The sequence below is a fragment of the Bos indicus x Bos taurus genome, chromosome 6 (assembly GCF_003369695.1).
Source record: "Bos indicus x Bos taurus breed Angus x Brahman F1 hybrid chromosome 6, Bos_hybrid_MaternalHap_v2.0, whole genome shotgun sequence".
Lineage (NCBI taxonomy): Eukaryota > Metazoa > Chordata > Mammalia > Artiodactyla > Bovidae > Bos > Bos indicus x Bos taurus.
Genome location: NC_040081.1, coordinates 46,558,199 through 46,579,999, shown reverse-complemented (window position 1 = coordinate 46,579,999; position 21,801 = coordinate 46,558,199). Strand labels below are relative to the sequence as shown.

At 36.9% G+C, this 21,801-nt stretch overlaps 1 protein-coding gene across 2 annotated transcripts in view; it reads right to left on the bottom strand.

Moving 5' to 3' along the window:
* Positions 1-21,801, bottom strand: part of STIM2 (stromal interaction molecule 2) — a 182,433-nt gene that overhangs the window by 44,165 nt on the left and 116,467 nt on the right. For both annotated transcript variants that reach the window (XM_027544221.1, XM_027544220.1), the window contains exon 3: positions 19,868-19,982. In XM_027544221.1, the coding sequence (XP_027400022.1) occupies positions 19,868-19,982 (115 nt within the window). The remainder of the gene's footprint in view (positions 1-19,867; positions 19,983-21,801) is intronic.

Here is a 21,801-nt window from a genome sequence, read left to right as displayed (position 1 = left end):
CCAGAACTCCTTGGAGTAATGGTTGTTTCCAGGGGTAGAGCTAAGAAATAACAAAATAAGCCTAGAACACCTTTTTGTGCCAGAATATAAGGAAGGCTTAAAAAACTATGAAGACACACATATAAAAGAATAGAAAAGTCAGCTTGAAAGGTTTACAACAGTCATATCTGGGACAATTAAAGCATCAAAATAACAAGAGCAACAAACTCACTGAATAAAGTTGAAATCCAGGCACCATGCTGATATAAATGAATAAATACAGAAGATCAATTTTCAGATCAGTCATAAGATTTTGATATTCATTATTTCTCCCACTTCTATTTTCAAGATATGCCTTTTATCTCCCACCATCTTCACAGGACAAGATGTTAATATACTCTGTTTAATTTTTCCTTATAGTAGAATGCAACTAATAAATAGAAGGAATGACGGGATTTTTAAAAACTATAATTTGACAACCATCAGAGTAACAATTAATTCAGGCAAAATGGATGCTAAAATCAGTGGGTGAAAAGTGATGAGGGATGTGATGTTACAAAGTCTGCAAGTTTCTCTTCATAAAAAAATACTAACTACAAAGGGGGAAAACGCAGCTTTACAGTTACAGAAGCAGAACAGACATTATCTTAATCAAGTGATCAAAGGTAATACTGCATAACAGACTAACACCAGGTGGCACTCAAAGGCTCTAATGAAAAGAATCATTTCTGTGACAGTCCAGCCCCAAATGCCTAACATGGATCTAATCAGAGAAAATACCCAACAAATCCTAATTTAGATACAACCTACAAAATGACACTGTTAACAATTACTGGCCACAGACATGCAAGGCCAGGAAATACTTTGGAATTGTTGCAGATTAAAGAAGACTGCAAAGTGAGGACACCTGGGTATACTTGCATACTCTTATCAGGACCAAAAGCAAAGCTGGGGTGAGGGCCTCTGGGCAGTGTTTTGGTCCTGAAGATTTTCACTCAATTTGAAGTTGCTTTCAATTAAGAAATTAAAAACTGTATTACTAATCTTTCTTTTTCCATTATATAGGCATAGACTTCTAATAATTGCTAACTCCTTCATTACTTTGTAGTTTGTGGTTTTCTTCGAGAAAGTATGGCAATCTTTTAACACTAACAATGGTTATAGCAAATACCAGGTCCTTATTAGCTGTCTAGTCTTGTTCTAAGCTGTATATACTGATTGATTAATCCTTAACAGAGACTTCTATAGAGGGTACTATTACCATCTACATTTCACAGATGGGGAAAGTTAAAGACAGAAAAGATTAATACACTTGCCCAAGGGGAAAAAAATCTATACAAAGACTTGAATCCAGGCAGTCAAGTGCCACACCTTCTTTAGAATACTGTCTGTCTAGGAAAGGATAGCTGTACCTTGGAGTTTCTCAAGATATCAGTATCCAAAAGGTGAGAGACTCAGTGATTATAACGACTCAGAATCTTTAAAAAGGCTAATTGTTCAACATTCACTTAGTACCAGGTTGCAAAGATCTAAGATCCTATCTTCATAATATTGGAAAGCTTGCCATACAGATTTATGCTGTTTATTTAGGGAAAAAAACAACCAATAATAAACTACTGCAAAAATATCTTTGACACTTTTAAAACGAGATTTACTATTCAATTCAGTTCATGACTTTTAATATACAGAGAGAAGTAAATACAGGAGTGTGTTTCTTAAGTCTTGCTACTGAGAGGGCCTGGGAATAATACCTCAATAGCAATGAGAAGACCTAGTGTGCAAATCTTGGTTTCTAAATACTACCTCAACTACAAGTAACCAGAACTCCTTGGAGTAATGGTTGTTTCCAGGGGTAGAGCTAAGAAATAACAAAATAAGCCTAGAACACCTTTTTGTGCCAGAATATAAGGAAGGCTTAAAAAACTATGGAGACACACATATAAAAGAATAGAAAAGCCAGCTTGAAAGGTTTACAACAGTCATATCTGGGACAACTGTGTCCGACTCTTTGAGACCCCATGAATCGCAGCATGCCAGGCCTCCCTGTCCATCACCAACTCCTGGAGTTCACCCAAACTCTTGTCCATCAAGTCAGTGATGCCATCCAGCCATCTCATCCTCTGGCGTCCCCTTCTCCTCCTGCCCCCAATCCCTCCCAGCATCAGTCTTTTCTAATGAGTCAACTCTTTGCATGAGGTGGTCAAAGTATTGGAGTTTCAGCTTTAGCATCAGTCCTTCCAGTGAACATCCAGGACTGATCTTTAGAATGGACTGGTTGGATCTCCTTGCAGTCCAAGGGACTCTCAAGAGTCTTCTCCAACACCACAGTTCAAAAGCATCAATTCTTCAGCACTCAGCTTTCTTCACAGTCCAACTTTCACATCCATACATATTGCTCTACTATAAAAGCACAGCTGGAATTGAAATAACCTCTCTTTTTTTTACTTTTCTAATTGTCTACTCAATAATTCACATTTGTATTTCCTTGTTCTCTTGCAATTGACTTATTTCCAAGATCCAAAAGTGCTTTCCTGTTTTAATTTTTTTTTCAGGCCCCAGCTGTGTCACTGGGGAAAAAAGTAATTTTGCTCACTTTGGTGAAACAGTGTTGAAGACAAATGAACAGTTATTACCAAATTATTAAATTCAGAATTCTTCTTAAATTATAAATTGCCCTCTTATTCCACATAAACAGAATACTTTATTATCTAGTAAGTAATGATAATTTATTTCAATGGAATTGTTGACAAACCAAAACCCTAGAAGTGACCTCTAAATCCTGCCTAGTCCATTTACTTGGAAAACAAATGGATTCTTACATTCCTGAAGACAATACATTATCTATTTTGTAGCTTATACACGTCTTCAGTCTACACAAATGTTACTAGTAAAAATATTACACCAATTTGCTATTTCAGAGAATTCTGCTCCTTGCTTCCTATTAATATAAAGAGAAGTGAAAGACAACCAAAATGACAATTTTTTGAAAAAAATACTGTCCAAATTTTCCATTAGAAAATACAGAAAATTAAAACAGCATTGTAAACTAAATAAAACTTCCATTTTTTCTAGTAGCCTAAACTCATACAAGTATTGCTTTTCCTAGAATTGATAACAGCAGGAAATTACCCATAACTACTATTAATTTAGTAACTCTTTGTAGTTTCACAAAAGCATATCTTTCCAGACAACTCACTAAGGATGACTTTATAAACTTTATATTCATTGATTCTCTAATGTTATGTCTGTTCTTCTCCCTGCTGAGAAGACCTCACTTGGCAAAAACTGATGAGTAGCACAACTGACAAGAACTCCAGGACATGATGAAGACTCAGCATGGGAAAAGTATTCCATATTCTTAAGCTCTTTACAGTAGTTGCAAACAGCAGGCGGTATTTTTAGATATTACTGAAGTGTGATGAATACTATTTGCCTTTAGGGAGTGTGTCATGCTCCAAGACTCATATTATTCCTTACACTGACAAGTATCTGGAGGGCATCACTTTCTCAACGTTTCCAAACTAACGTGGAATGGACAGCACCTACTTTTTGACACCTCAAATTCACTTCTTTGATCCTCCAATGATGCTTTTAAAAACACCTGTTTCCTCCTGCACAGTATAGGCATTTCTGGCAATCCTAGGTGAACACAGTCAGGGTTTCACCTCATCAATGAAAAAACTGCTGTGCAGTAGTGAAAATCTGTAACAGCCAGAAAAATTTTGGAAAGGGTAGAGGTGACGCAAACTGTAATGATAGTGCCCAGTGTTGAGAGTTATATTAGCTCATTTAATTAAAATACCAAAATGGGATTTAATAAAGCATTTACATTTGGGAAATAACATGCTCTTACCATAAAATCCAGAGTGGGAAGAAAAGAGGTCTACGAGAAAAATCCATTTGTAATCCAAAAGTTTTCGACTGAAAATGTCAAGAACGTATCAGATTTTCTGAAGGAGTAACTATATTTTGTAACTTGTGACCCATGCTGCCAGACTCCACTCACCTACTTCTGGATCCAGAATAACCTTTTAAGCTTTTCTTCAATCTACTCTTGTCAACATCTACCTTCTCTTGCTCATCAATCTGTTACAGCTGTTTGTCAAGTAGGTACCCCTTTTCTCTCTGCTGTCTTCTGAGACAAGACTCATAATCACCAGGGAGAGGGGGTCAGAGAAGGAAGTAATCAGAGGGCATCATTCTGGAGGTCACACTGACAGGTCTAGGTTATGGCCACATGACCTAAAGCCAGTTACTTCCTGAAATTTCTCTAACTAGAGGAGGCAGGAAAAATTATTTTCTCTTTTGTCATGACCCTGGGAAAAGGTAAGTCTACAACTGCCCGCAGCCACAGAGTTAGCCTTTAGGAAATACAGTAGGAGAAAATAAAAGCAAAATCCAGAAAGAAACAGACAGAAATACAGATGACCAGAGTGGATTAAGCCCCTACTACATACCTATACTCTCCTTAAATAAAGATGGCTTTAATTAATTGATTTTCTCCTACATCAATTATATCTCAACTGGGTCATTCCATTAATATGTAAACACATTTAAAATCTTTCACCTTTTAAAAAAAAATAAAACTGCCCCTGACATCATATCTATCTTCAGGTTATCATAGTCCCATTTCTCTTCCCCTTCTTTTGAAAGTCAGTATTTACTGTCTTCACTTCCTCTTTCATCCACTCTAATGTGACTTTCACTTCCACCATTACAGCGCAACCTCAACCTCTACTTTGCTGACCCAAGGGTGGTTCTCTGTTGTGATCTTACTCAAACTTCTGGAGCATCTGACACTGTCTATGCCCTTTAAAAAAAAAATATTTCCTTCATATACTTCAGCACCCTAGACTCTCCCAGTTCCCCTCATAAGCTCATTGCTCACTTCTCTTTCTTCTTTCCAGGATCCCTCACTGCATCTTGACCTCTCAGCACTCAGTTCTTCACCTCTTTGAAATGTGACCCTTATTGATCCCTCAACTGAGCCTTTTTCAACCTTTTTTCCCCTAACTGCCTCCAAGAAATTTTAACACCACAGGTACATAAAACTGGCACTGTATGATCCATAATTCCTGTCTCCAACCCCCCTCCCCCCATCAAATTCTTAAATCCAATCCAACAGCAAATCCTGTCAGCTAGTCCTTCAGGAATCAGACCCCTCTGCTACCTCCCTCTCCCAGGTCACTGCAAGAGCAGACCTTTTACTTCTACTCCTCTCTTCTCCAGAGTCTAACAGCCACACAGTAACTACATAATCTTCTCAAAAGACAGATCACACCTCACTGCTTAGCTCAAAACTCCTAAATGGAGCTAGAATTGCAGTAAGTATAATGACTTTAAACTTAAATCCTGAATTCTATTAGGCCCTACAAGGTCTTCTGAGATCATGCAAACCTGTTCATTACCTGTCTTCCTAAGACTGCTAACTTCATGAAGGTAGGATATCTATTTTGATCAGTGCTCTATTTCCAAAACCTGGAATAATGCCAGTCTTCAGGAGGAACTGAATCAATGTTTAATGACTTAATGAATGGAGCAAATGGGCATGCTTTTGTCACTTGCAATAAATAACACCTTTGATGATAAGCATTCTTACAACAAATTTCCCATTACTTGAAGTACTTTAAGTCTCTTTATCTTCTGCCACTAAAAAAAAGACTTAACTAAAACACATCAACTTCTCAAACTTTAAAAGAAAGCTCTAGAGTACAGAAGAAGACACAGTATACCGTAATTTCAAGCCAATCAACAAAGCATGTTGAACAGTCAGTTATGCACAGTAATTTATTAAGCGTTTAGTCTTGTGATAAATTCAGCCTCCAATATTTAATATAGTGCGGGTTCCATTAGAAACTAGAATGATTACTTTGAGGGGACATTCTTTAAAACCACTCAAAGAATCTAGACACAGGCCTAAAAACATATATCCACTAACTTAAAACTTAATCTTCTCTTTTTCAAAATTACACATCTAAAAGAAAATGCAGTCTAAAGTCATGGTCAGATTCATGCAATTGGGCATGCTCATTAAAAACAGATGAGAGAAATTTAACAGCTACCAAAGCACATCAGTCTTCAACTATCTCACACTGCAATCTGGGATTTGCTTGCTTACCTTTGCTAGGGTCACAGGCTCTGGATCAGTGGGTATGCAGCTAGCACACAGAAACCTATTATTAGTCACTGTAGTAGAGCTACAGCACTACCATTAAAATCCTGCCACAAAATATTTGGTACTGGTCAAAACATGGAAAATAAGGATGTTAGAATTCTACATTCTTACGATATATACTTCAGAAACCAAACAAACGAATAAGCATATTTTAAAGGTAAGAATTTCTTGCATCTCCCCTCTCTCATTACTCATCCTCTCATCTTCCCTTTCCCCAGCCCAGCCCAGCCCACCTCCATCGCCTTCCAAAAAGTTCAGCGCACTGTTTTAAGAGAACTGTCATTCAAATTCTTCATGGGAAGTAATTCTATAAAGGACTTGAAAATGGGTAGTGATAGTGCCATCCAGCAATGGAATATTATTCTGTCAACCAGTTTCTTGCCCACACTAAATGCATTTTTTATTAACCTATGTTTTCAAACCATAAACCAACATAATTATAAAGAAAGAAATACAGATTACATTAAGATGTAATAAGGTATAGACTGTTGCTTGCTTATATAATTGTCAAGATTATAATATTTCTAATAAACTTTTGTGGATAAAATAGATGTAATAAGGGGTAATACCAACTTCCAACTCTTATGCTAAAACATGGTGGTACTACTTTTTGAACAAAATTCTTGTTGAATTAAAAATTTTTAAATGTTCAACTTTTTAACATGTCAGTAAAGTATTTCCTTTTTTCAAGCATAATCAGCTCTACCAGTTTCTTAAGAAAGCCCTTTACCTCATCAAACTACCCATTTGTAACTGCCATTCAGTTTCCTCCATTTTCTTACCTACGCCTTAAATAAGAAGTCACTCATTTACCTATGTCATATCTATTTATTCTCATAAATCAGTTTTTATTGTGGCAAAACATGCGTAACATAAAATTTACCGTTTTATCCATTTTAAGTGTATAGATCAATGGTATTAAGTATTCATATTGTTGTACAACCATCAGCACCATCCACTCCAGAACTCTCATCTTGCAAAATTTAAACTCTGTACCCATTAACCAATAATTCCCCATTCTCCTCCCACTGCTGCTGCTGCTGCTGCTAAGTCGCTTCAGTTGTGTCCAACTCTGTGCAATCCCATAGACGGCAGCCCACCAGGCTCCCCCGTCCCTGGGATTCTCCAGGCAAGAACACTGGAGTAGGTTGCCATTTCCTTCTCCAATGCATGAAAGTGAAAAGTGAAAGTGAAGTCGCTCAGTCTCGACCGACTCTGTGCGACCCCATGGACTGCAGCCGACCAGGCTCCTCCGTCCATGGGATTTTCCAGGCAAGAGTACTGGAGTGGGGTGCCATTGCCTTCTCCGCCTCCTGCTAGCCCCCAGCAACTACTATACTACTCTTTGATTTTGACTACTCTAGGTACCTCATGTAAGCAGAATCATACTGTATTTGCTTTTCTGTGACTGAGTTATTTCACTTAGTATAATGTCTTCAAGGTTCACCCATGTTGCAACATTTGTCAGAATTTCCATACTTTTTAAGGCTGAATAGTATTTCACCGTATACCACATTTTGTTTATCTATTTATCTGTTGATAACCATTCGGGCTGCTCTACTCACACCTTCTTTAAGATTTATTTTGTGTGCAAATGTGAGTCAATTCCCCATACCAATGTTTAAATTGCTATCTGTAGATTAATGATTGTCTTCTCACCACATTTAATGGCTTTTTTCCAATACATCACATTTCTCTATTTAGTACTACTGGCCACTTTCCATTTCCTCTCTCTATCCCCCAGAGAGAGAGAAGAAATTACTTACAAAGATTCATATAATGCAAAGACGTAAAACATGAAGGACATCAGTGAACTAGAAAAATAAAATGAAACTAAAAGGATACACAAAATATACATGAGGACCCTTAACAGTTACAAAAAGTAGACAAAGAAGGAAATGAAATCACTGAAAGGGTTCACAAAATAAGCACAAATCATCTCCTCAGAACTAAAAAAGGATTCTTCATGAGGGCTCTCAGCATGTCCTTTGGGGGCACAGGTGGACCATGCCCTCAACTATACAACCATCTGTCACTTTCTGAAAACTCTCCTCTACAGACTTTCAAGAAACTGTACCTTCCTGATTCATCCCCCATGTCTTGATGGCCATATTTATCTCATTAGCTACGCATTTGTCTTATTAGCAGTATTCCCAAGGAGCTATTCTCTTTCCTTTTCCTTCTCTCGGTGAACTCTTAATTCATATGACTCTAACGATGAGACCTTTATATGAGTGAATCACAACTCTACATCATTAATTCTGTTCTGAAACATAGCCCTTAAGCAGCCATAAGTTACTAGTGATATATACCTGTTTGATAGTTTTTTTTTAGCTGATTACATGGTAAGAAAATTGATAATGGAAGTAAAAATTAAATTTCCTTCAATGCAACTGACATTTGCTGTTTCATTTTGTCAGACTGATCTAGACTTTTTCTCAACCATGAAATATTTTAATTTCAAATGTGAATCTTCAATCCTTTTTGTACATTATCTTCTGTGAAGATACATAGAAATGTAATGACCTTCTAGTTTAATAACTTAAGCATGCAGCTGATTTTAAGCAATTTTAATCAAAAGTTTCTAAATGATCCATCATTTTCAACTTCCTGGAAGAATTAATACCGATACAAAGAGAAAGAGAAACAGACTACCCAAATGTCAGAAGAATGTGTATTAACGCCCTCTTATTGAAGAGCACCCTAACCAGATGAGAAAGTTAGACAATTAACATTATTTGTACTTAGTACTCCATTTCAGTAGTATAGCCATTCATAGTGTAAAGATTTTTAAGCATAAGACATAAGTGCTATGTGATTTATCCTGTGTTTTATCATACATTCCCTCTGAAACATATTTATATATGTAATATATGTATATACATATGTTCCAGAATTACAGAAATGTTTAGAATTTTTAGAAATAAGTCATGTTCATATTCAAATTGAAATTGTTATCTAGTATCTTTGAAATCTTTATTTTCTTTGTATTTATAATTTGCATTATTTCTATTACAGTTGCTTCTAAGTTGCTAATTTTCACTAGAATTGAAAAAGAGACCCAAGTAAACATAAGACTTGCTTGAAAAAAGAGTTTGTAAAACTAGCCACCTTTGAAGAAGAAAATACTATTACCAACGAACAAGTTCTGTATCCAAAAGAGCAGGAACAAAACATCTGTTCCACCTAAAGCAGAATTTGACATAGTGAGTCTTCCATAATCATGTAATTTTAACAACCAGAACTTGAACCAGAGTCCCTCCTACCCAGCCCCTTCCCAAAAGATTAGTAAAGCAAAATTTAATACACATCCATACGGAACTGGTTCCCAATTGGTGGGGTAAGGAAAGAAAGAACAGTAAGATGTTCAAGAAAGCCTGTTTTCTAGATAGTCCATCACAGTGAAAAGTGGACAGCCCTTATGTTTACCTTCTGCAGAAGGTTCTGTTACTGTACTCCAAACGTGAGGTATCCCTTGAGTCTGTGAACATAGCAGAGGAGAAATGTAGAATAATTCAGGTATATAAAAAACCATAATAAGGCAAATTCACAAACAATTTTAGAATAGTACCTCCTTAAATGATAAGAAAAGCTTCGCTGCATGATGACTATATAAAAGTTCATTATTTGAGGAAAAAATGAAGCTCACAATACATCTAATGCACGTGTTCACACAGAATAGAAACGATCAAGTTTTCTAGAGCCCAATGTTGAGAGAAATGTAATAAGCAGTGGGTCTCTGCATCTCATATTGACAGGTGGTCTCTACTTCAGAACAAAACCAAGAAAGAACTATAAAGGAACACAGAGCTGTCTCAAAGTCAAGTATCTGCTATACATTAAAAAGTCATAATTCATCCTAGCAAATCAGCATATGCAATGACTAAATCTCCAGAAGTCAAGTATCCTGAAGTAAAAGACAGAGTCCCAACAAGAAAAGAAAAAGAGAAATAGAAGACAACTAAAATAATTAAAATAGTTATCCCTGAAAGAGAGCTGAAATTCAGAGAACAGAGACCAAAATACTTACACAGGATAAGATTAAGAAACACTAGCAATTTATTGTGAGTGCTCTGAACTCATTTGGAGAAGGACCCAATACAAAGAAAGCTATCTGATTGTAAAAGAATAAAACCACACTTTATATAAAGTATAAAAATCAATTCTGATGAATACAAAACTGTTTTTGCAAAATGATCAAGTAATTTACATACTGATCAAGTAATATTTATTCTATTCTTATAGAAAAAGCCCATGTTAACACACTTGAATGCTGGTTGACAGAATAAATGAACAATATGCTTGTCTTACCTACCCTCTACATAAAAGAAACTTTGACTATAAAAGACTTTTGTTAGTGGTGCAAATAATGACATTTGTCATTCTGAAACTAGACTCTACCTCAAGAACAGGGCTTCCTTTGTATAAACCACTTTCTGTGGGCTATGAAAACCCAGTACCTCTATAGATAGTTAACAACTTCTCCTAGAACTAAAAGTATGATATAAAACTTGAAGTGTTAAACAGCTGGATTAATAAAACAGATAAGCATCTGAAGCATATTAAGAGTCTTATGTTTTTAAAATGATATATTAATTACAAATACCCTGAAAGCTATTAATCCAGCAGAGTGCCTACCACTGAAAGAGTGACAAAAGATAAAAAGATAAATGTCCCTTTATATGCAACTAACTCCTCAGGCCTTACCTGACTTCTGCAGGCAGACCAGCATACTTCTTTCTCTATTAACTCACAGTGCCTACTGCCTATCATGATTACAGATCGTAGACAGTAGCACATCCTTTAATTACTTGTCAACAGAACTTCCCCCAATAGCAGACTGTAGGCAGGTGGAGAACAGAAAACATATTCTTCATCTGTATTTCTTCAGAACCTGTGTATCTTCAGTATCTGTGTATTATTATTCCTCCTACTCAAATCCATATTACATTAAACTCAAAGCAGGGTTTCTTGACTATAGTGAATTCATTGTCCTATATCTCTTCTATATTATATGACTTTCTAAAACAAGAAGCTGTAATAGCTCCTAATTAGTGCAATGATGTTAAAAAGGTTAAAAGACTGTAAACACTGCCAACTCATAATTTCTACAATAATATCCTCCTTTGCTACTGAGATCAGGCACACATCAAACATCCTCAATAAGTGCTCCAGGTAATCAGTATCATTTAGTAAGTGATACGGCCCCCAACTCAGAAACGTTAATCTCCAGTGTCCTCTGTATGTGTTGTGCTCACACTTATCTTAGTCTCTGAGCACTTGCGAGGTGGCAGGCACTATTCTAAGCACTTTACATTCACAAATTCATTTCATCTTCAACATTCTGTAGTAGACAGCCTTACCCCTATCTAACAGATGACAAGACCAAGATACAGAAAGGTTAAACACTACATGTTAATAGTAAAAGACAAATATTAAACAGTGATTTACTCTATCTTATACACTAAAAAATTACATTTCTGACTTGAAAACTATGCTTATTTGAGGGATTTAGGACTAATGGGAATTACAAGTACTCATTTTAATATGCTAACCTGTATGTATATCCCTCTTTTTCTCAATTCTAGGAAAATTTTATCTTTCAAAATCTTGCTAAAGAGTCATCCTCTAATGAAGACTTCCTCATAATAAATCTATCCATTCTTTTAAAGTCCCACAATAGAACCACTTACCTACTATTTAATCAAATCTTCATGTATTGTTGTTTAACATTTCATCTGTGCACATGTAACAATATTGTAAACTTCTGGAAGAAAAAGGCCTTATCTTATACTTGTATCCTGCCATAGTGACTGCTATGCATACTGTAAATATACAATATTGTGTTGATGGATGCCACAAAGATAACTGGCTACCTTATTATCCACAAGGTCTACATTTTGAGTTACTCCACTGATAATGTCAAACAATATGCATTGATTGTTTTACATTTTATTTTATTCCAGTCTCACTGCAACCAACAGCATACACATGAAAAAGTAATTTTATTGACATTTAGAGATCCATTTGTACTTTTACACCCAGAAAAATATCCTTAGGAATATCAAGGATCTACATAAAGAAAGATTTAAAATCCTCCTTACTTTTAGAAATTTAACACCCATCATCAGGAATTCTTTTCCTTTATATTTTCTTCATGTAACACTGACATTTTTGCTTTCCTAAACAGAAGGAAAATGCTCTTGCTCATTTCTCTCTAGCTAGATTTTGGACACACTTTAAAACATACATTATTAAAGGCTGACATCTTTCATTCTCTCCAGCAATTTCAGATTCTTTAAATTCTTAGTCAAAAAAACAACAATAAACCTTCAGCAAAATTTCCAAATGTCTATTCAATGTGTAAAGACCAAAATTATACAATGACCTTATGTAAGATAAGACCCATACTGAACATGAACAGGATGGAAAGATTACCTCATGGTTGTCACATGTTAAAATAACTATTTAACCCAATGAGCTGTTTTTAAAAACAGTATATTACTTAATCAGTTTTATATCTAACATGAGTCCCTAGATCTCATACATAATCAATAATTTTCTATATATATTTTCCTTCATTAGGTATCTGGCTGCTGTCTAACTGCTGCATTCATTAGTTTTAACAACTGATCCAGTTTATCAAAATCTGTCTGAAATCTAATATTAGTTTTTTAAGTGACTTTTATTTATATCGGACTTTTGCCATGTGCAAGCTAACCAAGGATTCTCTACACATACACACACACCAGTACATTCAGGTCACACTGAAATTTTTCTATATGAGATCAGTATCAATTTCTGAGGAACACAATTCTACCTTTTCCCCCATTTGACAACATTCCATAAAGATCTTAGTTACATTTCACCACCCAGAGATTTGTACACTAAAATGGTGAGTCTTTAGCCTAATATATCTGTTCATTTTACTGATGAATATTATGAGACTGAAGCAAAAAACCTTACAAAACTTTAAATAGGGCTGAACATTTTTGTTCATTCAGCATTATTACAAATGTAAGTAAGTCAACACTTATTAAGTGCCTATCAGGTGTTGCCAGGAAGTATGCCAGGCACTTTTACTACATTACTCATTTATATGACACAAGAGATCCATTTTCAAGTGCATTTTAAAATGTGCCAGATGTCTTAATGTTTATAAACAGAAGGGCTGTGATGTATATTTATACAGCTTGAAAACCCACACACCACCTAAAGCAGGCTACCTCCACTTCCAGCAAATTTTCAGGTAATTGAAAGAGGAGCTATAAGGGAGCTCCAATATATGGTCTACCTCCTTATTGCCTAGGGCTTCCCTGATAGCTCAGCTGGTAAAGAATCCACCTGCAATGCAGGAGACCCCAGTTCAATTCCTGGGTCAGGAAGATCTGCTAGAGAAGGGACAGGCTATTCACTCCAGTTCTTGGGCTTCCCTTATGGCTCAGCTGGTAAAGAACCCACCTGCAATGCAGGAGAACTGGATTCGATCCCTGGGTTGGGAAAATCCCCTGGAGAAGGGAAAGGCTACCCACTCCAGTGTTCTGGCCTGGAGAATTCCGTGGACTGTACAGTCCATGGGGTCACAAAGAGTCAGACACGAGTGAGCAACTTTTACTTTCCTTATTCCCCTCCAGAACTCCCGGTCAATCCTCACAGCTGATTACAAACACCCCCTTCTGGGTATAATTCTATCAGAGAGTTCATTAGTCCTTCCAATGAGCTACCTCATATCTTATACTTACTTCTATTATTATACACTATCACCATATGTTGTAATTATTTCTTTACTTTGGTTTTTCCACTCAGCTACTTACTTCTCATATTAATAGCACAGAATGCATTTAACTTATCTTTAATACCCAGGATCCACTGGCTGCTTAACACAAAATAGATATAACCTATTAGGCTACACTGCTTCTGTAGCATGAATTAGCTTACCTGCAACTGATAAAAAGAAATCGTGTTAACATAAAAGTCATATCATCTCACAGGTGACTTTTCCTCACATGTTATCATTTTATACCACCAAGTAACAGGAACTGGATACAAAAAAGTATAAAGACAGAACAACAAAGCTATGAAAATGATGTCTGCTTGCCACTCCTTCTTCTTCTTAGCTCAGCCTGGCCACAGCCTCTGAGATATGCCTGCTGTTTAGTTTTCACCTTTGCATACATTGCCCTTATCGTCATTATTTAGCAAGTTCAGCCCTATCTAACACTCCTTTTATTAAGTTATCTTTATGTATTATTAAAGGTAAAGTTCTACAGTAAGCACAGTATTTACTGGTTTGAAATTCAACACTTCTTTTTTTTTTACCTGTGCTAGTATTTTTATTAGTACTGTTAGTGCTCTGATTACAAAGCTGCATAGGTTTTGAGTAGTTGGCTCCAACCCCAGTTTTCTTCCATAAATTCCAATTATTAAGCATAATAATTGAATAGCATAAGTTTTCCAGGAATGCATATATTTCATTACAACAGAAATGCCTGTACTCAAAGTATGAACTGAACTACTGAGTATCCAGCGCTCATCAGACATTGTACACTCATTCATTCATCAGATCTTTACTGAATATTAAGGTAAATAAGGCACTGTTCTAGGCACTGGAGACACAAGGATGGGCACAGGTATGACTGGATATTTGTGTGTATGTCCATGTGTGTGTGTATGTATCTGTATTCATATTCAAGTAAACAAACTTAAGTTACATATTATTGCATTCTAGTCACTTTATCAGCAGTTTTCAAATCTTTTCAGAATTACTTTTTGTTTCCGAAAAGAAATCTTTAAGAGGAACAAATATACCAGATAAAAGCAGAACCCTACACATTTAGCATGCCCTGTCCCCCGAGATGCCTCCAGGAAACCGGGGGCCTGTCAGGTTATGATTAAAATCACTGACTTAAGAACAATGCCCTGCCTTTTCACATGAGCACTTTAATAACTGGAAAGAGTCACACATGGTCAAATCAACTGAGAGAAATGACACTGAGAAAATCAATTCGGTCACTACAGAACTTCTAATAAACGTTTCTTTCATGTAGCTCCTCTCTCTTCCCTCCCATGCAGTTCTTGCAGTAGGAACCTAAGACTCTTCCTCCCAAACCCTAACCCCTAAGAGGTTGTTATGTGAGAGACTGGAGTTCAGAGAAAATGCATGGAGTAGATAATTTAGGCCAATTCTTTGAAGAGTTAAGGGGAAAATCTTCGTACCACCATGATGATAAAATCTCAGGGCATGGAAATCAAGTTGAAAGCCTAGGGAAAAAGAAATTTAAGAGGCTATTCAAAACTTAAAAAGATCTTCCAACTAAAACCAAACAGACATTTCTCATTTCTCACAAAAGATCCCTCACTACGGTGAGAAATCAAAATAGGGTTTAGGGACAGAACCCATCAAATCTGGGACACAATAATAAACAAAAATAGACCAAGATACCCCTTTTCTCTGCAGCTAACTTTTTTGGGGGCAGGGGAGAGAAGGAAAAGGACAAGCAAAACAAGTTAATCAATTATATTTTGGAAGCTGATACATGATGGAGGTGGTGGAGAAAGTCTGAAGCTACAGAAGAGGGATCAACAAGGGTACAAGAGACAATGGGGGTTGTGGTTTGCAATTTGCTGTTTTAAATAGAGTGGTCAGGATAGACCTTAGGGAGAGAATAGCCCAATAAAAGAGGTTATCAGGAGGACATCTGCAGTCCTGCAGCAAGAAGTCCATCTAAGACAGAGCCCAGTGAGAGTGAGATGGACAGGACAGAAAACGGAAAAGAGGGTCTAGGATAGGGCAGATCACTGACCTTTAGAGGTCTTCCTAAAGACTTTAGCTTTTACAGCCAAAGATGGAGAAGCTCTATACAGTCAGGAAAAACAAGACCAAGAGTGGACTGTGGCTCAGACCATGAACTCCTTATTGGCAAATTCAGACTTAAATTGAAGAAAGTAGGGAAAACTAAAACCATTCAGGTATGACCTAAATCAAATCCCTTATACAGTGGAAGTGAGAAACAGATTCAAGGGATTAGATATGATAGAATGCCTGAAGAACTATGGATGGAGGCTCATGACACTGTACAGGGAGCAGTTATCAAGACCATCCCCAAGAAAAAAAAATGCAAAAAGGCAAAACAGTTGTCTGACGAGGCCTTACAAATAGCTATGAAAATAAGAGAAGCTAAAGGCAAAGGAGAAAAGGAAAAATATACCCAACTGAATTCAGAGTTTCAAAGAATAGCAAGGAGAGATAAGAAAGGCTTCCTCAGTGATCAATGCAAAGTAATAGAGGAAAACAATAGAATGGGAAAGATTAGAGATCTCTTCAAGAAAATTAGAGATACCAAGGGAACATTTCATGCAAACATGAGCACAATAAAGGACAGAAATGGTATGGACCTAACAGAAGCAGAAGATATTAAGAAGAGTTGACAAGAATACACAGAAAAACTATACAAAAAAGATCTTCATGACCCAGATAACCACAATGGTGTGATCACTCACCTAGAGCCAGACATCCTGGAATGTGAGGTCAAGTGGGCCTTAGGAAGCATCACTACGAACAAAGCTAGTGGTGGTGATGGAATTCCAGTTGAGCTCTTTTGAATCCTAAAAGATGATGCTGTGAAAGTGCTGCACTCAATATGCCAGCAAATCTGGAAAACTCAGCAGTGGCCACAGGACTGGAAAAGGTCAGTTGTCATACCAATCCCAAAGAAAGACAATGCCAAAGAATGTTCAAACTACCACACATTTGCACTCATCTCACACACTAGCAAAGTAATGCTCAAAACTCTCCAAGTCAGACTTCAACAGTATGTAAACCATGAACATCCAGATGTTCAAGCTGGATTTAGAAAAGGCAGAGGAACCAGAGATCAAATTGCCAACATCTGTTAGATCATAAAAAAAGCAAGAGAGTTCCAGAAAAACATCTACTTCTGCTTTATTGACTATGCCAAAGTCTGACTGTGTGGATCACAACAAACTGTGGAAAATTCTGAAACAGATGGGAATACCAGACCATCTGACCTGCCTCCTGAGAAATCTGTACGCAGGTCAAGAAGCAACAGTTAGAACTGGACATGGAACAACAGACTGGTTCCAAATAGGAAAAGGAGTACATCAAGGCTGTATATTGTCACCCTGCTTATTTAACTTATCTGAAGAGTACATCACGTGAAATGCCAGGCTGGATGAAACACAAGCTGGAATCAAGATTGCCGGGAGAAATATCAATAACCTCAAATATGCAGATGACACCACCCTTACGGCAGAAAGTGAAGAGGAGCTAAAGAGCCTCTTGATGAAAGTGAAAGAGGAGAGTGAAAAAGTTGGCTTAAAGCTCAACATTCAGAAAACAAAGATCATGGCATCTGGTCCCATCACTTCCTGGCAAATAGATGGGGAAACAGTGGAAACAGTGAGAGATGTTATTTTTGGGGGCTCCAAAATCACTGGAGATGGTGACTGCAGCCATAAAATTAAAAGATGCTTGTTCCTTGGAAGAAAAGGTATAACCAACCTAGACAGCATATTAAAAAGCAGAGACATTACTTTACCAACAAAGATCCGTCTAGTCAAGGCTATGGTTTTTCCAGTAGTCATGTATGAGAGTTGAACTATAAAGAAAGCTGAGTGCCAAAGAACTGATGCTTTTAAACTGTGGTGTTGGAGAAGACTCTTGAGAGTCCCTTGGACTGCAAGGAGATCCAACCAGTCCATCCTAAAGGAAATGAGTTCTGAATATTCATTCGAAGGACTGATGTGGAAGCTGAAACTCCGATACTTTGGCCACCTGATGCAAAGAACTGACTCACTGGAAAAGAACCTGATGCAGAGAAAGACTGAAGGTGGGAGGAGAAGGGGATGACAGAGGATGAAACGGTTGGATGGCTTCACCAATGCGATGGACATGAGTTTGAGTAGGCTCCAGGAGTTGGTGATGGACAGGGAAGCCTGTTGTGCTGCGGTCCATGGGGTCGTGCGACTGAGCAACTGAAATGAACTGACCGAGTCATTACAGGATATTGAGCAAATCTGATTTATATGGTAAATAGATTACTCTACAAGTGAAGCACAGACTACCACAGAACACAAGCATCCACAGGGAGATGCTTAAGGACCCTCCACCATTATCAGAAAATTACCGTGATATCTAGGAAAGAGATGGGGGCTGAACCATGGTGAGAGCACAACAGGTGGTGAGAAGTGGTCAAGTCTTTTTTTTCCTTCCTTCAAACATAGTTAAGTGGGCTCCATTCAACTTATCACAAACTCCAAATCTAAAAGATATTAGTAGCAATCAACTCCATAATGGATCACCAAGTCCATTTACTAATATTTACTAATATCTATGTACTACTGAGATATCTCATATAAATTGAGTAAATCTTACTGAGTTTGACCATTCTAGCACTTTTGCCCATGAAATTTATACTCATTTATTCCTTCCTGGTGGCTCAGATAGTAAAAAAAAAAAAAAAAATCCTCCTGCAATGCAGAAGACCTGGGTTCAACCTTGGGTCAAGAAGATACCCTGGAGAAGGGAATGGCAACCCACTCCAATATTCTTGCCTGGAGAATTCCATGGACAGAGGAGCCTGGTGGGCTACAGTCCATGGGGTTGCAGAGAGTAAGACACAACTCAGCAACTAACACTTTCACTTTCATTCCTATTCCTACTCAAGTTTGTATTACTTTAAATCGTATGGGGAAGGGGAATGGAGACAAACTGGTTTTTTTTTTTAATCTATGTATCTTTCATTGAGGTCAACAGTATTTTTTCCCTTCTTTCATTTTCTTCTTCCCAGAGTATTTCATCAGAATTATTTTTAAAAAATGAAAACAAAAATGTTAGCAAATCTTAAGCATGAATAAAAATATGAAGCACTGATGGAAATAGTTTCTTGTATTTTCTGATTTCCAAATGCTATCACTGACAGTCTAGTAAGCTTCATAATTGCTTCATATTCCTACTTGGCACTCTGTCCTAGCTTCTTTTTAATTTCATTTCACCATTCAAACTTGAGAAAAATATAAACTACAATATAATTGTGATTTGATAAGTGAATAGAAACATTAGAAAAAAGACATTTTATTGAACTCTGTTACCAAAAAAAAACCAAAAACTTGGAAGACTTTTTTTTTAAGTAGCTTTCCAATACTCGAGATCTAGTTGAAATTTTATGTCACACATCTTTTCTGCCCTAAACAATTACTATCCATAAGACAGTTTGAGGACTTAAGTGTAGAAAAAGGAATAAAATATAAATTACACTTTACCAAGCAACTATTAGATGACTTCATGAACAGTTTCCTTAAGAAAAAGGTTAAAAGTTCTGTGCCTTCTAAAAACTTTATGAACTGTCCTCCGTAAGTAAAAGGAAAACTTTGTGATCCATATGTTTATTTGACAAACCTTTTATAATAATGCCATTTAATAGATGAAACAACACACTAAAATTTTAAGCTCTCAGACATGTATTATCTTTTTATTCTAGTATAAGGTATCAAATTATCTGAAAACAGGCTGACCCTTAAATCCTAAGAAAAATGAAAATCATATTTCAAAACCAAAACTGGAACAATTATTTATTAAAATATAAACATCCTTACAGAAATACTATTTGGATTTTTTTTGTAAATCGTATGTTAAAAATGGGTGAGCAGTGCAGAAAAGCAGCTGAGAGCTCCAGATCACTAAAACAGCCTTACCTTCTGATGTTTTCCACTGTTTCCATAAATCCTCAACAGTTATGTGCTTATCCTCTCTGTGCAGATGGCTGTGTTTATTAGTGGCATCTTTATATTTCATATCTTCTCTGATAAACTGTAAAAGAGAAAATATTAAGTATACTTAAATGAAAACAAAAAATATAAGCAAATCATCTCACACATTAATAAAACTCCTGAGCATTGATAGAATAGTTTTCCGCATTTCTCTATAAACAGAAAAAAGTAAAATTTGAAGTCCAGCGGTTGGTAATTTTCTCATAACAACTGGCATATTTTTGGTATTTTACACTCATATTATTCTCAAATGCTTATCAAATTTATTTAATAAGATATCTTCTAATTGTAACAACAACAGCAGCAGTTAAAAGTACGTATTTAATGCTCATTATTTATCAGGTGGGCTTCCCTGGTAGCTCAGCTGGTAAAGAACCTGCCTGCAATGCAGGAAACCCCCGTTTGATTCCTAGGTCCAGAAGATTCCCTGGAGAAGGGACAGGCTACCCACTCCAATATTCTTAGGCTTGCCTGGTGGCTCAAACGGTAAAGAATCCACCTGCAAGGTGGAAGACCTGGGTTTGATCTCTGGGTTGGGAAGATCCCCTGTGAAGGAGGACATGGCAACCCACTCCAGTATTCTTGCCTGGAGAATTCCATGGAGAGAAGAGCCTGGAGGGCTACAGCCCATGGGGTCACAAAGAATTGGACACAACTGAGTGACTAAGCACACACATTTATCAGATATTGCCATCTGTTATAGAATAAAGATGTCACATCAACACACACATACACACAGAGAGTCTTTTAACTATTTAACTTTATGATGGTTCTATAAGCAAAGTATCAAGTATCGCTATTTTATAGGAGAAGAAACCAAGACCCAAAGAGGTTAAGTAATTTTCCAATGTTGAAAAAAGAACACCAGAGTTGAGAGTCCAGCCCAAGCAGTTTGGTTATGCTCAACAGTATAATATGCTGCCACAATCTGACCAAATACTTAGTGACAGGGATATTCCATAAGATAGTAAACAGCCTCAATCACTACATCGTATTTTTGTTCTTCTACATTTTAATTCATTTTTTCTAGTTGAAAGACATTCAATTACAGCATTTAGAACTAAAGTTTTTTTTACAAAACTGAAGTTCAGTTCAGTTCAGTTCAGTCGCTCAGTCGTGTCTGACTCTTTGGGACCCCATGAATCACAGCACGCCAGGCCTCCCTGTCCATCACCAACTCCCGGAGTTCACTCAAACTCACGTCCATAGAGTCAGTGATGCCATCCAGCCATCTCATCCTCTGGCATCCCCTTCTCCTCCTGCCCCCAATCCCTCCCAGCATCAGAGTCTTTTCCAATAAGTCAACTCTTTGCATGAGGTGGCCAAAGTACTGGAGTTTCAGCTTCAGCATCATTCCTTCCAAAGAAATCACAGGGCTGATCTCCTTTAGAATGGACTGGTTGGATCTCCTTGCAGTCAAGGGACTCTCAAGAGTCTTCTCCAACACCACAGTTCAAAAGCATCATTTCTTTGGTGCTCAGCCTTCTTCACAGTCCAACTCTCACATCCATACATGACCACAGGAAGAACCATAGCCTTGACTAGACGGACCTTTGTTGGCAAAGTAATGTCTCTGCTTTTCAATATGCTATCTAGGTTGGATATAACTTAATCTGACTTTAAAATATATAGTAAGAAAACACTAAAATTTTCTTCGCTAAAAACCAAACTAGTCTGTATTGCCTCATTATATAAAATTCTTCAATTGCCCTCCACTGTCTACCAAATAAAAAGCAAATTTTTATGAATTATGTACTGCTTCCTAATCTTGTTTCTGACCATCTTTTAGGCCTCATCCCTTGACATTTTTACATATAAACCCATTACTCTATGCAAAAAGAAAAGTTTTTATAGATTAT